Source organism: Diprion similis, chromosome 7 (assembly GCF_021155765.1).
Source record: "Diprion similis isolate iyDipSimi1 chromosome 7, iyDipSimi1.1, whole genome shotgun sequence".
Classification (NCBI taxonomy): domain Eukaryota; kingdom Metazoa; phylum Arthropoda; class Insecta; order Hymenoptera; family Diprionidae; genus Diprion; species Diprion similis.
This window is the reverse complement of record NC_060111.1, coordinates 1,470,088-1,488,079: the sequence shown is the minus strand read 5'-3', so window position 1 is coordinate 1,488,079 and position 17,992 is coordinate 1,470,088. Positions and strand designations below refer to the sequence as shown.

Here is a 17,992-nt window from a genome sequence, read left to right as displayed (position 1 = left end):
AAAGCAAACATACAAAGAAAAAGAAAAAATTCCCCTTTTTACCCCGCATCAGCGAAAGCCTGAACTGAAGTCTTGGCCTTCTTTTTACTTGATTTGGATCGAAGGTAAAATATCTTCAATTTTCAACCCCCTCGGAGTATCATTTTTCATTTTTCATCTTTTGTTTTTCATTATACATTTTTCATTTCTCATTTTTCATTTTTCATTTTTCATGTTCCATTTTTCATATCTCTTTCGCAGTAATCAAAGCAAAAGTGTTCACGATAGAATTTTTTCTACTTACGATTAGAAAGAAAGTTATTTTATCCGACGCTAAAAAATGGCTCTGATACGGATCGTCAAAAAGAAAAACAAAAAAAAAAATACGATTAGGCCCACGTTTGGCACAAACTCTCCGGGTCAGAGAATTTTCGGCATCTCGTTTCGGTGCTTGTGGGTCTCAAAGGGATGAATCCCTGCATACCGGTCAAAAGGGTAAGGGGAAAAGGGTTCCTCGAGTTTTCCCGTGTCGGGTATTCCATCGTATCTACGTGCTCGCCTAAACCAGGGTTAAAATTCATTCGACGGGTTGGCCAAAGTTTTCTTTTTTACCCCCGAAAAATTGACAAGCTCGACTGATTTATATCCGGCCGTATTTTTGGCCTGTCGAATATTCTCGCTCTCAGTTTTTCTATGATACTTAGCTACACGTTATTGTAATCACTTATCCTTCTGTCTTTGTAATTTTCTTACTACATTTTTGTCGAACAAAATTTGCGAATCAATTTTATTCTGGAACTTCTATCAACAATTTTTTTTTTCACATTTTTCAGCTTTCTATTTTCTATCTGTAGACCGGTAACTTCTTCTTCTTTTTCTGTTTTTTTTTTTTTTTTGTTTTTGTCTTCCTAACTGCCAGAAATATCTTTTCGTCGACGTTCAGCCTAACAAACTTCTTCATGAAATATAATAAAACGTTACGGCTCAGCTACTGAACTTCTCGAGCTTATTTCGTACCGAGAATTCGATACGTGTTTGTGATATATAATTTATAAATATATATATATACGTGAATTGTTTGTATAATTTTATCTCATTAGCTCGAAATCTGGAGAAAAGTTACTCGGTATATTTGCGTTGCTGGAATCAGAATAATAATTGCTCTTGGAAACCGGTGGAGAAAATTTGTTAACTTTGAGGAATTACGCTTAAATCTTACTCGGAATTTCAACGTACATACAAGAATGCATAAATAATTATTAAAATCGTTTATAATTTACCAAAATCTGTGGTTAATTATTGAGAAAATACAGATTTGGTTTTAAATAGATTTTATGAAATTTTTTAAACAACTTTTTCACCCCAAAAAACTTTTTCTCTATCGCGGTGAAAATTTGGGCGAGAAAATAAAATCGAAGAACATTCGCAAAGTAGGCCGAAAACTATAATATATTTTATTTATTACAGCCGCAATCCTTGCGATCGGAAATTCTGTCCTCGACGAGGCAATTTTCACAACGTGTCGAGAAAATTCTTGAAACTTGGCCGGTATTGACGCAGCGATTTCCCGGCGTCCTCGTTCCTTAAAGATCGGGAAAGTTTTTCGGCCATGTGTGCATGCGTGTCTATATATATATATATATATATATATATATGTATGTATGTATACCTACGTCTATACTGATTCGGAAGCGAAAATTACGTACCTAAGCGTTTCTAACTTCGTCCCCAACACCCACGTATATGTATACTAGGGTGAGCCAAAAGAAATGTCTATTCTTTTTTCTTTAGTTACTGGGAAAATGTCGTTCAAAGTGACGCAGAAAAATATTCTGTAAGAGTTTGAGGTTTTAATGTTAATGTCAAGAGAAGCCTTTCTGCGATTTTCCATTTCCGGTTTGAATAATATAGGAAAATTTCTTCTTTTACTTTGGAATTTTAAGAAATATTATACTTGTCTCATTTTTCAACCATTATTTCATGATGGAAATGAAAAAAATCGTGAAATTAGAAATAACCAATTTTTAAACTTAAATAACTTTTGAACCAGTAGACTTACGAAAAAATCGCAAGAGACTTTTATTGTAGATCGTTCAATTTCTTACAAAAAAGTATGTATCGTTCTTTACGATCCACCAATCCGTTGTTGAAGAATAACATTCCAAAATGAAAAAATCTTTCGTCATTTTGACGGGAAATGGAAAACCGCAAATAGACTTCTTTTTAAAATAATATTTTCACGCTGGCTAACGAAAAAAAGTCATTTTTTCTGGCCCACCCTAACGTATACATATATATGTGTGCTAAGGTGTACCCACACAGTGCGAACTCGTCGGATCGATCGTGAAACGTTCTGTTTTCGAACATCCGTGCAAAGACCGTTGCTAGGACTCAAGGACCAAAGGATCTCGGACAAACACACGTGTTTATCTACGGCGACACGGCAGTGAACAGAGACCGTAATGGTTCGTTGCTTTCCGTTTTCCCCACGTGTTCTTTTCGGTCTTTATCTCCATCACTGAACCGATTTTACGGATTCTTTTTTTCGATTCTTAGTCTCGTTATCTTGGAGTAATTAATTAAAATTTTCAAACTCGTTCTGCGTTTGTTATCTCATTTCGTTTTATTTTTCGTTTCGTCGCGTTCTCCTTTAATTTTACCGAATTTTTTAGGTCCAACTTAGATATACTTTTTTTTTTTTTTTTATACGCGTTCAAACACAAGACAAAGTTTCTTGAATTTTCCAAAAGAAACACTTAAATTGATTGAGCAGTTTTATTTTTGAAAAACTTAATTCGAAAAACATTTTCTCCCCTTTCACTGTTCTCTTTTTATTTTGGTCCTCATTTTTATGCTGGAGAAAAAAAAATCTGTTTGCTCAAATTCTAGTAAATTAATTTTGAAATTTTATAATAATTATAACGCGTTATATAAATATAAATACATTTCCATACCACACATGTAAATGAATTCAGCGAAAAATGTTAGCCACATTTTATTACAGGCACGCCTATATGTGCGAATAAATTTATAACCGTTGCAATGTGATATGCTTCAATAATTTCTCGAGGGATCTCGAAGCCAAGGCTGCAAGTGTTTTATATCCCGCAAGAGACATTCGAGATCTTCGATCGTTGGGTGGTTCGGTGTTTCAACGGTGTCCATATTTTTTCCTTCCTTAAGGAAAGAGGAATTTCTAAAAATTAGGTTATAGGTTGTAAAATTAGAGCAACAACTGCAACAAAAATGTTGTTGAATAGTAGAACAAAAAAAAAAAAAAATAATACCCCAAATAAAACGACGATTCATTATCCCGGAATTTATCGTCACTTACTTTTTCTCCTCTAGTGTTAAGGTGTTAAATGAGTTAAATCTGCGTCCTCTGATCTTGAATATCAAATTCATCGAGAAGCAAATTAAAAAAAAAAAAAAAAAATCGCACGCATGTTGCACCGCCGTGGTTACATGGTGCAGGTATACATCGAGTAACAGGAGACGATGCAGCAGCGGAAAAAGATGAAAAAAAAATTAGTCAAAGGGTAAAAAGACGTAGAGATCGAGGGATAAGAAATAATGCTGATGAATAATAATAATTATAATTAAAAAACTAAAAGAAATTTGGAAAAAAAGCAAACGTGGTGGTAGCGAGTAAACGAGAAACCGTGTGGGTAGAAATGAAGCTGATATGCGATAGTTTGTACCTCAACGGCTCGAATAAACAGCATCTCATGTGTTATGTATGTAGTATGTATGTACATCAGGTGTATTATTTTCCAGCATATAATATCAGCTTGCCGTGTGCATTTTGCGTTGGGTCGAATCGTATTACAGTCCATCGCGAATTGGATTGACAAGTAGATTCGATACCTGCATCACCTGACGAAACGGAGATCATCGATAACCGGCGAAGAATGAAGTGGAAACGGTTGAATCGGTTCCACAAAAAATAAAGAAAAGAAAAGAAAAAACTACAAGCTTATAAGTAGGGGAGAAAAATTTTTTCCCGGCTAAAAAAGTAAGATAGAAAAAAGAAAAGAAGAAATGTAAAACGCGTTGACGTTGTGAAGCGGGGATATTTTTACTTTACCTGGAAAATGAAGAAAAACGAAAAATTTATCCTGTGTTTTAATGCAACCCCCAAACGTAGGTATATCTATAGTAGAAGAGAAAAATGGCGAACGAGTGATACAACGTACGTGCTTGGAGTTCAGCCTCGGTTTTTACTTTTCTCTTTATCTTCTTTGCCTTCTGCAGTTTCTTTTATATTTTTTTCTTTCCATCATTTTTATCTTTTTTTTTTTTTTTTGTTTTTTATTTTTAGTGGAGGGAAGAATTTTTTCAACGCGTGAATATTCAGCACCGCGTAGACCGAGGATATCGTTGATAGGAGTTTGAAACAAAACTCGAGACGATACACCGACTCGTTTTGCAGTTTCGAACTTCCGGTTTTAATCTCCGGACCGTTTAGGGAAGAACCGGGAAATTTCCACCAGACTAAAAGTCGGTTAACCCAAAACTCCGGAGCAACTATCTTATCAAAGTTGAGACTAAGAGAACTAATCTGGTTTCACAAAAAAAAGAAAAAGAAAACGTTAAATCTCGATCTTTTTTTTCCCAAAATTTTTCCCTCACTTAAGATCGGAATAATTTTAGGGAGTCAAAGTAGATATTCCCGAACACACAACCCTTCGTGCCGAGATAAATATTTTTTTTCTTCAAATTTTTCCCCCATTTAACACCGAGTTTTATACGATTTCCGCAATTTTCAACCCCTGCGGAGAAAGATCGGAGTAATTTTAGGGAGTCAAAGTATAGATATTCCCAAACTTCAACCCTTCGTGCCGGGATAAAAATCGCTTCCTCTATTACCGGCCGCGTACACAACCCTCCATGTCCATCGTTCGATCCTTCGTTTAAAAGTCTGTGCAGATGTGCGGAGGGTTGGGGGTAGTTTTGCGGGGCGCCAGCTCGTCGAACAACGCCGCAGAGAGTCGCCTGACGCGACTATATATAATACATGACATAAAAAAAGTATACAGTGCGTCGAATGATAATAACAATAATAATAATAATAATAATAATAATAATCACGATACCGACAACATTTACATAATATTGTAATAAAAGCGAAACGTCTAGGGGAGAAAAATTGAGAAATGAGATAAGAATTTTGAACCCTTTAAATACGAGTAATTTGCGGATTCGTCATGACCGAATGCCTGCAGCTTCCGGTAAAAAATGGGCTTCGATCAATGATTATTTTTGTTTATTTATTTATTTATTTTTTTCGTCTCTTGTTTGTTTAGACATTTTACCGAACTCGACGATGATTTTCCAAGAATCTGATTTCCACTTTAATCCCTTGGTTCTTCATCCCTCGAGGCAATATCGAGCGAGCTACTGCAAAACACGGTAGCTGGAGTCAAGTGTTACTCACACAGGGAGGGGGGTGGGGGTGGGGGAGAAGGGCAAAAGTAACAAAGGTGAGGATTCTGTAGTCCGAAAAGAATGGCTACTGCCACTCAAAAAGGAGTGGAGGGCGGCCTCCCTTCGTTCTTTTATCATTCCGACGAAGGTGCAGAGCGCCGAGGGCACTCAGTGAGCACGAGAGGGCTCAACTTTTCTCTCTCTCTCTCTCTCTCTCTCTCTCTCTCTCTGTCTCTGTCTTCTCTTCTCTCGCACGAGATATCATGCCTGCTTACAAGTGAGCTTAATAAACAGCCGGCCTCGAGAGCTTGCGAAACAAATCACGATTTTTACCCCCCCGAACGAAACTTTTCCGTCAGCTTTCACCCCCAATCCTCCCCTTTAAAAGACTTTTCTCCCGTGTCAGCTGAGACATGGGCTTTAAACCTGAGGGACAGTCTTGTTGCCTGCAGATTGCGGGGGTTGGTAAGCTTTATCGTTGAACCCTCTAAAGAATTCACCCGCCAGACGGAGGACGAAGGACGACGCGACGTCCTGTTGAAAAAACTTACCGGAATTAGGGGGGAAAAGTTATTCGACAGCTGTCTTGTTGTTTTTCCCCGGAATTGTTTCAGCGGCAACGTGTTATTGGTGGACTTTAACAGTCGTGTGCGTTTCCTGTCAAGGATATATATGTATGTACGTACAAGAAAGAGCTTTTCAACTCTCCTTTTTTTTTTAGTTTAGTTTATTTTTCTTTTATTTTACTCTCCTTCTTTGTTTTCTAATTTTTTTTTTTTGGGGTGGGGGGAGGGGAGGTTTCATTATTTCTCCCACAGCTGATCCTCGCGATCCTCCGCATCACCGACGTCGATGTTTCGCTCCCCATTCGTTTCCTGGGACATTGAAAAATGCTCTTTCTTCTGCTGCCCGGGCTTTCGAATCGGGTTAATATTTCAAACCACCACTCGAGCCACCCCAAAACGCAAAACCAACCAGTCCAGTAGTTGGTCCTCATCCTCGTTATCCATATCGGTAGTAGAAGAAAAAAAAAAAAAAAAAAAACGCAGTTTGCGAAGAGAAAACGAGGACGAACTCGTTGGTACACCTATTCACTCGACCGTAAAGGACTCCAGAGTTCGACTATGATTGTTGAGGATTCGAAAATGGCGAAATGGCTTTAACGGAAGCTTCATAAAGTCCGATTAATTACCGCCATCTTTCAATCACTCTATGCTTTTACTCGATTACCTTCACCCTCCGCGAAAAAAGCTCTTCTTGTTAACTGCGTAAATCTCTCGACGTTTCATCTCCCGCAGTCCTTGCTCTGCAGGATCATTGGACTATGCGAAACAAAACAAGAAAAGAAAACGGCCAGGAAAGCCGCTCCCTTAGCCAACCTCTAGCAATTTTCAACCGTATCCTTCGTCCTACAAGTTTGCTCCTTTTTCCCCTTCGTGGCTTTGATTATTCCCGTATACATATACCCTATTCCGCGATAACCGGAAGCTTCCTTTCTCTCTGGTTTCACAAGCCGGCGGTTTGGTAGTAGCAGAAATTCACGATTCCTGGGGAAGGATCCCAGGATTACGGATAACGCGGTGAATAAATAGGACGATCTTCAGGGCGGAGAAACGTCGATTTTTCCTTCTTTTTCTTCTTTCAGTCTTTGTTTGATACCCCTCGGTTTAATTAAACTAATCAGACAAAGCTTTTATCGGAAATTATTAAACACTCGGAATTGTTCCTCGATTTTTATCCTCCGTTCTATTCACTCGCGTAATCTCAATTTATTCCATTAATTTTTCTCTACCACTGAATTATCTCCACTTATCAAGCATTTCATTCGCATTCACGAGGATATCTACTAATAAAACGACACAAAAAAATTATTCGCTCAATTTTCAACACGGCAAAGTGGCTCGTGCAGTTTTCTAAATAATTTCCTCTCAATTTCCAAGAAGACTTTTATGCTCCTGCATGGTTCTCATTGTAGGATCCTTTTCAGCGAGGGCAGTTAATAATTCTCGAGCTCTCCTCTCACCGCAGTTTTCTTTTATTATAACGAGTGGTCAGCATCAGGTCTCGCGGTTAGAGCAACGAGGTCTAATCCCAGGCAATTAGTCTTCGCTCCGTTTTACCTCGAGGATTATTTTCTTCCTTCCATTTATTTATTTGTTTTTTTTTTCCCCTCTACCTCGTCTCGTTTGTTCGGACAATAAAAAAACGCTCACCGTCAACAATAGGTAACAAATAGGAGAAAAGCACGTAAAATTTGTCCCTTCATTCCAACGGACATACTAACTTGACCCGAATTCATTAAAAAAAAAAAAAAAAAAAACTCGAGTCCTGACGAAGGTAGGATATTAATTTTCGTTTTCTCTTGTGATATGTCTAAGGAATTGGAGCGAAGCTACACCCTCTCGACACCTGGAGGCGGAAGTCCGATATGTTGTCCACCATGCAGTCCACCCCCAGCTCCAACGGCTTACATTTCGAGCGCCAGAGCGTCGTCCCGTCGACTAGGAGTCGGAGGACCTTCATCCCCGGAAAGAGATCCGCTTGGAAGATTGCTCAGGTTAGTAAAGAGTCGAGTTATTTTTATTTTATTTGGAAATCAACGGAAGCCACGGAGTAGAAAAAGTAGTTGGTTTCGGTCTTTTCTGACTAAACTCTCGAAATTTCGCAAACTGGACTCCAATGGTCACATCCGTTTGTCAATTGTAATAGTTTCCACCCTTCGACTGCAATTTGACCCGCATTCCCGCTAATTAACTCCAGGATTCAAAATTCATTGTATACATATAATTAATTGAAATTAGTAGAAAATAGTAAATAGAATTAAAAAAAACAAAGGAGAAACCATAACTAAATTTATATTCGTGATTTAAAACGCGATACGAGAGCTCTTTGTTATAACACGTGGAAGTGCAGGTGAAGAGAAAAGAGAAGAATCAAAAAAAAAAAAAGAAAGAAAACACCACAAAGTTTCGTTCATTGTCGTCTGCTGCTCGCAGAAGAAGGCATTGTTGTACCATGTTTACGGTATAAAGTCCCATAGCACGGTTGCCTTGAGGTACAGGGTGGGTATCTCGTTTGACTGATCAACCAAGTCAACATTTGTCGAATCCAGTCTCGCGCAGATCAAAGGTTACAAGAATACCTCAGCCGTGGCAGAGGGAGGAATAGATTTCAATTCGTGATGAAATCGATTGGAATTGGCTTTGCATCCCTGATTCAGTCGCATCGTGACTAATTGCAGTAATCTTAAAGCGAGGGATAATATAATTGCAAGAAGAAAAATATTCAATGATTAAACAGGTCTGCAAAAACGTATGTTGTTTGAACTGTATGGGATGTTTTTTGTAATTGATATGTTTTTGAGTGTGCTGAATACAAAAATGACTTCCATTGCTCTTTATTATTTACAGTAGTTTTGTGAAATACAAGGTTTTTGCGTAAGAAAAAGGACGATATATGAAACCGGCTCTTCTTCTTCTCTTTGACATTTCACTTCCGCTTTCCATTTTATCTTTCCCTATTTGTACTTATTCTCGAGTCTCACTCTAATGCATATTTAATGAAAGTAAGAAATCACTTTTGCAGAGGATATTTAGAACCAAAGATAAAATACCAGATTTCGAGTTAAACTAAAGTTTCATTACAAATGAAACTACAAACACAAGTTCAAGGTGAAAAAACCTAACTTGATGGAATTTTTCTAGTACTTTTCCCGGTTTCACAGAGTAGAAATCTACAAGTTACGCTGTAAAAAAATCTGTTTAGCTTGTTAGTTGCAGACCTGTATTATTCCTGATGATATATGTATATGTATATACAAGACCACGTAGCTCAAGATGGTCGAGTATCGACTGATCCTCTCTCACGGTATTGTTGCAGATTTTTGAAGACCTTCTACAGGGAATTGGGGACCAGGGATCCACCCCACCTGCCGGCGTGGGCGGCTCCTTTACCTCTTGGCACGCTTTGTCCGGCTCATTTTCAGCCTCACCTCCAGCTGATTCACAAAAGCGAGCAAGAGCATCGCCTTGAGAATATAAAAATCGACCAGATCTTTGCCCCCGTTAGGGTGAGTCTATTTACGCTTTGATTAATCACCCCCCTCCCCTTGTTGTACCTTTGCATTACAATTACTCACGCTTTTAACGCCTTCCTTATGGAATCTTAAGCTATGACCTTAAAGGCAACGAAGTTGGTTTTCACCTTTTGAACGACCGAGTTGGCACTTGAAAAAAAATACGTGTTCAGTATTTTTCAATGCCCTACAACATATCGCAAAATGAATCGAATCGGCGAGATGCATCTCGAGTAGGCTTTCCAAAGCCTCCGAGAAGCATCGAAGGGTCTTTAAACGGAGGACGTTTAACATGAAGGTTGCAACGGAACAATTAGAGATATTTTTTGTGAAACCAGGCACATGGGGTGCGCACGTGAAATTTCAGTGTGTTTAGGGCTGGCCCGTGCCTGGGGGAAACGGAGGACGCTGGAAACTGGGCAGTGTGCCATTCCAGCTGTTCACTTTATGATTATACAGATAATTGGAATTCCCCGGTCTACCGCTGCATTATGAACGGCTTTTCGCAACTGCAAATGTTCACGCGTTATACACACACACACACACACACGACAGTGTTTCAACCGAACTATGAAAGACGTGGTGGAATAAGGGACGACATTAGGGGACCAGGATAAAAAACAGGAAATTTACATCTCCAAAGTAATTGGAACTAATTTTACTTGCGAATGAGAAAAAAAAAGGGGGGGGGGGATAATTTGCACGATTTCTACTGAACGATTACGCCCCTTTTCACTGGCATAAAATACAACCGGAAGAAGTCCCCGGCCGAAGGGATCCTAGATTTTTACCGATCAAGGTTCGAGGGAGGAATCAGGCAGTGGAAGAAGTCGAAACGGGGTTGAATTCGCGGGATCCTTCAACCGTGGATAAACAGATGAGACGAGGCTACCTGGAGCGGATCAGAGAGTATCGCGGGATGTATTTTATTGCGTTAGAGATAGAGGCGCAGGAAGAGGGGAAGAACGAAGTAGGAATAACGGAAAGAAGGAAGGAAGAAATAGACTTCCGCCGGTTTATAGCTTCAATCCTCTGAGTAGCGGGTAGCCGGTTCTGTTCTCCGAAACAAACCCCTCTGCAAGGCGTTTCCACACACGCGTTATCGCGCAGCCCAAGATACCAAGCGAAAGTATGATAAATTGGCAACGGAAAACCCGCACGCCAACATTTTTACGAGGACGAGTAACGCCTCCGGAATCTTAGTGTGCGTGTGCAGCGTGTATTCATCACTACCGATATCACCTGTGTGCGCAGTTTCCTCGCTCTGATGCACGGCTTCACTAATGGAGTCGGGTCGAGGAGAAACGATCTTTCTCGAGTTCCGTGACTTCCTTGTTGATCAATGCGAATTGTCTCTTTGTGCTAGAGGTAGGTACCTACCGCCTGACCTGAGGAATATTATTTTCAATTTGTGTCCAACTCGGGCACAATTCTCAACCGGTTCATACTGTCACTAATTATACTAATGCTTCCAAACTGCCACCGCACTGGTCGCTTCAATGGAATGCAAATAGGCATCTGATGCAAAGGTGGAGAGATTCCTGGGCTGGTTGGACGTATTATGTATATACAGTATAAATGGACACGGAGAACTAAACTGTATTCAACGGTGCTTGGTTTACATGGAAATGTACTACTGGGAATGGGTTGTATTATTTACATACTTATGCGTATTACTATGCATATGATATTACATGCGTCATTCTCTCGGGAGAGTACATCCCTGCTCAATATTTAAATTTAGCCAAATTTGCGGTACCGGGTGAATCGTGCCTCTGTGACTGATGTACGTTTATCTAGATATGTGATATAATATCTGCAGTGCGGATGCGGGCACTTGTAACGCAATCCCCATACGCGTGGTTGCACAGAATCAGGTAAACCCTGCATGGAAATATCACCATATAATAAAGCCCGAGTATCCTTGAGGTCAAACAGTAAGTTCGAATTTTTCAGGACTCTTGAAACCCTCTGCAGCTGCACTTCTTTGATATTTACGGGTGGTTTTCACCTCTTGAACGACCGAGTTGGCACTTGAAAAAAAATACGTATCCACTATTCCTCCATGCCCTACAACATATCGCAAAATGAATCGAATCGGCGAGATGCATCTCGAGTAGGCTTTCCAAAGCGCTTTAACGGCGAGAGTGGACCTCAAGCAATGAATCTCACTGAATTTCAGCTCAGTGACGGCTCAGTGTCGGAAGCGCCTCGTCGAGTGGCTATCGAAGGGGGTCCAGGAAGCGGACGAACGACGCTGTGCCTGCGGCTCTTGCACCAATGGGCGACCCAGGTCGACGGTGGATCACCGGCGCTGGCGCTGATCGTGCCGCTACGAGAACTGCGAGGGAGTTCGGTGCTGAGTTACCTGTCGCGAGAGCTCCTGCCACGGACTTCGGGGCTGGGGGACGCGGCTACCCAGGTGTGGAGGACGCTGCACCTGATGGAGGACCGCGTCCTCTTCGTCCTGGATGGGTACGACGAGTGTGTGGGAGGCCGGCCCTCCCTCAGCGACGCGGTTGACCTTCTGGAGGGTCGCCTCTTCCCCGATGCCCGCATCCTGGTCACCTGCTCGCCCAAGAACTCTGGGGCACTTTCGCCCCTCGTTCAGAGGCGCGTCAACCTCGCTGGTCTCGAGTGGCCACACGTCGAGAGACTGTGCGCAGCCTATTTCATCCACAACGACATCGCCGATCGTGTACGCGACTTCCTTGAGGTCCTTAACGCCCAGCCGCAATCCGTTCGACAACTTGGACAACATCCCCTTGGATGGGTTATGCTGTGTTCGCTCTACCAGGACTCAGGTATGTTGTACAATAGATTGAACAAATATTTGGGGGGGGGGGGGGGGGGGGGGGTTCGACGCGAAAAGTGAAGGTTGAGAGATGGATTCATTATTATTGTTATTATTGTTAGTATCGCATATTTATGGTACATGAAGTTCATCGCTTGGTGATTAGTTTGAACTCGAAGCAACCAATGAACAGCGCGCTTTTCAGGCAAGCTAGATGAAATTAACTGTCCAAAATTTTGAATTGGTTTGAAACCACCTGAAATCACTTAACACCGATTAGAAATCGTTTGAAACTCCTTCAACTGCGGAAGCTGAAAACGCACTAATGTTGAAACTGCTTGAAATAGCTGAAAATTTCTGCGATTAGTTTAAAAATGTTTAAAATCACTTGATCCATAATTGCATAAGCCTTCATTTCACGTATAGAAATATTCGTAGCATGTGAATTGAAACTATTGTGAGAAATAAAATACGTTTCTGTTGTTGAAAATTACGAGAAGAAAAAAAAACAGACCACAACAAAAACAGTTATTTTTTAGGCTCATATTTTGACATAAATGAAAGGATCAATTTTCCAATCCCAAAGTAATAAAAAACAAAACGAACCACGAATTCCTCACATGCGATTTTTTCAATTTTCCCAGAAAAGCACGCTTTACAATTGAGAGAAAAAAATCCTCCACCTGACCTTCTCCTCGTCGATTATTTTTCCACCTTCTTTCTCATGGCTAATTAAAAATTCCTTCACCCTTTCAGGCAGCCTCCCAGAAGAGGGTAGCGCCCTGGTTCAAGCAGCGGTGAAATGCATCGTAAAGCGAAGCCTGGACCCGCCGCTATCCTACACCGAAGAAATACCAGGTCACTGCAGAAAACGGCTCGAAGACTTCGGTCGACTGGCTTTGGGAGCGCTCCGCGAGGGGCGCTGCTGCTACACGGAGGCGGAGCTTCGGGCCCGAGGTGGGGGGCTAGAAGTGACGCGTCTGGGTTTCCTCACACGGGGCCTGACCTTCGGTCAGCGCAGGAAGCCTGAGCTTTTCACGCCGATTCACGCGGCAGTCGCCGAGTTCCTGGCCGCCTATTACCTCACCTCGGTTGCTCAGTACGCCAACATCCTGCGCCGGGAGCTGGAAGGCCTTCCCACCGGTATAATCGGGCACCTAGCGGGCCTGCTGGGCCCCAAGACCCACTTGATCCTGAACCAGCTCTGCCCCCTCGAGGTCCCACCGCGCGCCGTTTTCTCCCTCCTGAAATCGGCCGGCGCAAGTGACGGCAACATCACCGCCGTCTGCAGGCTCGTCGGTGCTGGCCCCGGGTTTGGGCCCGCTCCCAACGAGCCTCGCGTCGCCCCTCTCGTCCACACTGTTCCTATCGAGCTTGAGGGTTGGGCCCGCATTCTCGAGTCTTCGGCCTGCACACTCGAGGCTCTCGAGGTTGTTTTTCAGGTTGAAAGAGGCTCGGATCCCAGGTTTCTTGATGACTTTTTTGAGGCCCTTGCCGCAAATGAGAGCGTCAGATTGGTCAGGATCACCTCGCTTCTTGGACACGAGTTTCCCGTCGACGAAGCTCAGCGGCTTGCTCGCCACCTGAAGAGCGTACTCGGAAAAAATCGACTCAACGATTTCGAACTCGTCATCACTTGTCTGGAGGAATCGGCTCATGACAGGTGAGTTGTGACTCCCTTTTGTTGAACTCAACGTTCCTCCACACTAATACGTGTGAAGAAAATTGTTGTATCGGTATCTGTAGTAATCGTACGCGAGAAATGAAAATTTCACTTTTAAAAGTCGGGAAAATTGTGATCAGTAATCATTTAAGGTTTAATTCCATTTTCGCTGATGCTATCCTGATTACATTATAAATAAGAACGATTTAAATATTCGTATTTTCCGACCCCCTGGAACGAAAATCGCTTCTTAAATATACTATAATTGTGTTATAATAAACTCGGTGGATATTATTAAACAGCTGCAATCAGAGATTTGTTTCGAAGCTGAAACTTTCCTTTTCAATTACAATATCTGCTACCAAAACGAGGCAAATTTCGCAGCACGGTGTCAAGAATATTCAATTAAACCTGATTACTCCGCTAGCGTATACCGAAGTAGGTATACACCCTGTGACTATTCTGAAACCCAGATAACTCGAGGGTCACAATACTCGGCGCTCCTACACGCGTATAGAGTGCAGATTGTGCTGGAGAAGTTTGTCGAGTCGACGTAACGGCGAGGGTGCATACATATATGCAGCGTGTGCATGCATTGTTAAATTTTCAGCTTGCACAGTAACTGTATCCATATACAGTAGAGGCTTACGTAACTTTGAACATATAACTTGTCGCTCAAACTTTCGAGTAATAAGTACCTTGCGTATGTATCCGAAGCGTTTGCCGTGATCCGTATCACCCGGTTTATCATAGACATCATACACACGTCAACCTACCGTCAAACTTTCAGAGTCCCCTGGGTCTTCCATCTCGTTAATAACACCCTTGCCATTATACGCTGTGAACCGAGAGTTTTCCGTGAAACTCATCGCTAAACGCCTGCAGATAGGCAACCGAAGCTACATCCCGCATTGCTGCGTGTTCAATATGTAGCTTCGATTGCCTGTCTGCAGGCGCTTATCGAAATGCGTTTGCTGCGATCTGTATCACCCAGTTTATCATAGACATCATACCGTACATACGTCGACCTATCGTCAAACTTTCAAAGTCCCCTGGGTCTTCCATCTCGTTAATAACACGCCGTTATACGTCGTGAACCGAGAGTTTTCCGTGAAACTCATCGCTAAACGCCTGCAGATAGGCAACCGAAGCTACATCTCGCATCGCCGTTTGTTCAATGTGTAGCTTCGGCTGCCTGTCTGTAGGCGCTTAACGCAAGGTTTAAAAGATAATCGTACGCTTACTCGAAATCTATGAGGAGAGAGTTTGACAGTTTTTTTTTCGTCTTTCAATTCAGGCTCGAGTGCGTGGTCAGCGCACTCTGTCGGGGCTTGGCCAACGCCTCACCGCAATTAGCTCGCTTAGTCTTGGACATGAATTTGTCCGGTGAACAAGTATCGAGGGTATGTGAGGCCCTGAGAAGCTGCGTCCAGGTCCAGGCCCTACATTTGCCCCATCTAGGATGTGGCCGCGAAGGACTCGCCTCAGTGGCTGAGCTCCTCAAGGAACGGCCTCTCCTCGCCCTGAACCTCGCCGGAAGTTGGGGTGCCAAAAACGAGGATCCGTCCAGCTCGGGAATCAGCATGGGTGAGTAAATGTTATTTCAATTTCGAGGAGGAAGAAATTTTACGATATAAGTAATCGATACGTCATCGAGAATCTGATATATATATATAAAATCAGGGCGGTGTAAAGTTTATAATTTTATTTTTGATCCTAATTTTTTCTGTCTTTTTTTATCGTCGAAATTATCCATCGACCGTCGTAAAGAAAAGAAAAGCTCGAAATTTTTATTTCCCTGTTTACGTATCGTGATCCCAGCCTGATATGTAATATAATCCTAATATTTTCCGATACGAGGTGATCGTTGCCAAGGGATGAGAACGAAAGTAATGGGCAACATTATTGATACCAATAAAAGAGAGAAAAAAAAGATAAATAAATAAATGAATAATGATGAAAAACGAACGATACGGTTGTCAGTAAAAAGACAGAGAGAGAGAGAAAGAGAGGGAAAAAGGGGTTTGAATGTGGATATAAAGTTTTGATACCTAAAGTGCGGACGGAGTTTGAGATGCTGTGTCAATATCGGTGTTGTACATACCTAACAACCACGATTCTCGATATTTCGCTATCTTGTATACGCAAGCCGAGAGATATCGTTTGAATATCGGCGTGTCAGCAAACAGCCTATTTTCAAACGCTTTGAACGAGTGAAAAAGAGAAAGAGAGACATAGATAGCCAAGGATATAGAGGATATGTATATATATTCCCGAATTTTAGCTTCCTGGATTCCGCGAGTAGCTGCGTAAACATTTCTATACACACGTGATACGGTTGACGTTTGCGTATCTTTTGCCGGAGTTTATAGGATGAGTGATTCATCCCTGTATCGCATTTTTAGTACATATCCGTACCTGAAAAAATTTGATTTTTTTCCATATCTTTCGCACAACTCGTGTCAATTTTTCTGTTTCAAATATACGGGATGCGCTGAATGTAATTAATTTAATGAACTCCATTATACGATAAAATGATTCAAGTCTTTCATCACATCTTCCAACGCAATGTAGGTTAAAAAAATTTTTTAATCTTCTTTCAAAAAAATTCGATCACGATCTTAATCTGCAGAGCAAAAATTGACAAAAAAATTTCGAGCTAACGAACCTTTTGTGATCATTCAAGAAAAACTATCTGCAGCATAATCGTAAAATTTGACAAATTTTCTACCCCTTCTACCGGTTCCTTAACAGCGCGAATAAGCAAAATCAAGGCTTGGTGTATTGACAGGATTATTTAAATTTCAGGAAACTCATTTTCCCAGTATGTATTACGAAGGTATTACCTATTACACTGTATATACCTATACACATATATAGTATAAATCCTGTATACATGATGCAGGAAAATTGAAGATCCTTCTCCTGCGGTAAAACAGGCTATATTACAGGGTTAATATGAATAAAGATGAAGGCCTATTTGGTTAAAAGACGCCACGGATGATTGTTGAGGAGAAGTGCGCAGGCTGATACAGCTTAGCTTTGCTTTATACATACCCAAGGAATAAATTGGTGATTTAGAATCCGCGTGCAGCATTTCTCGGCGGCTTTTCAACGCGTCAGGTACCAGCAACATTAATAATAATTTGGCGAATAAGAGGCGAGATGTGTCAGCGAGCGGATTCTCGACAAATTCCGATTTCAAACCGCGAGTATATTCTCCGAAGCCGCTTAATTCCACCGATTTGCAACTCGCGATTATCCGACGTATTAATCAACAGTGTCAAGCCCCGTTCTCATCCCTCCGTAATGGGTTATACGCGATAGCTGCTTCCTTCGCTTCCAGCCCCGGTTTCCCCCCGATTTCACCCACCTTCACCACGCCCCGTCTCATTCACTTAAGAGACGAACGAGAGTTCGCCAAAAGCACTCGGGATTGCGGTAATCTCGTTGCGCGTTGTTCTGGTTATACTCTGTAATGTTGTTCGTTATTCAAGTTCAACTTCGGGTAGGTTGCAGAAAGGGTGAAAGTGGAGATTGAGACTTTGTCGAGGCTCTGACAAACCGGAAGAACTAATTACATCCGACTTGTTGAAAATAACTTCAACACGTTCATTCAAGCGATAATGTGATATTAACAATATTTACAAATATAAATATACTATTAGGGTGCTTCGTTTGAGATGACCGTTTTTTTTTTTTTTTTATTTTGTTCTCTCACTCCCGACGTAAAATTTTAGATGGTAAATCTTTTCACGCCAAGAGAAAGTACTTATAATGTTAATTTTGAGGTCTGTAACTTAAAGGGAATTTTTCTTTCGACATGTTTGATAAAATTTTAGGTCGGGAGTGAAAAAAAAAAAAAATAGTCGTCTCAAACGAAGCACCCTAATATATATAACGTTCAATTTTGTTTTTCTGCTCATCGAAAAGTTTCTCTAATACACTTTTCCGTCGTCCACTTGTTATTCCCGGCGAATTGATTGGTAGCCATAAATCAAGGGTTGCGCGACCTAGAAACCAGGGGAGGAAAATAACTTCTAGATCGTATTAT

The 17,992-nt window shown here is 41.4% G+C and overlaps 1 protein-coding gene across 1 annotated transcript in view; it reads left to right on the top strand.

Moving 5' to 3' along the window:
• The window catches only part of LOC124408163, a 64,895-nt gene that overhangs the window by 35,526 nt on the left and 11,377 nt on the right, over nt 1-17,992 (top strand). The window contains exons 2-6 of the mRNA XM_046884903.1: nt 7,785-7,963; nt 9,286-9,475; nt 11,664-12,285; nt 13,032-13,938; nt 15,236-15,525. Coding sequence (XP_046740859.1) covers nt 7,785-7,963; nt 9,286-9,475; nt 11,664-12,285; nt 13,032-13,938; nt 15,236-15,525 — 2,188 coding nt within the window. The remainder of the gene's footprint in view (nt 1-7,784; nt 7,964-9,285; nt 9,476-11,663; nt 12,286-13,031; nt 13,939-15,235; nt 15,526-17,992) is intronic.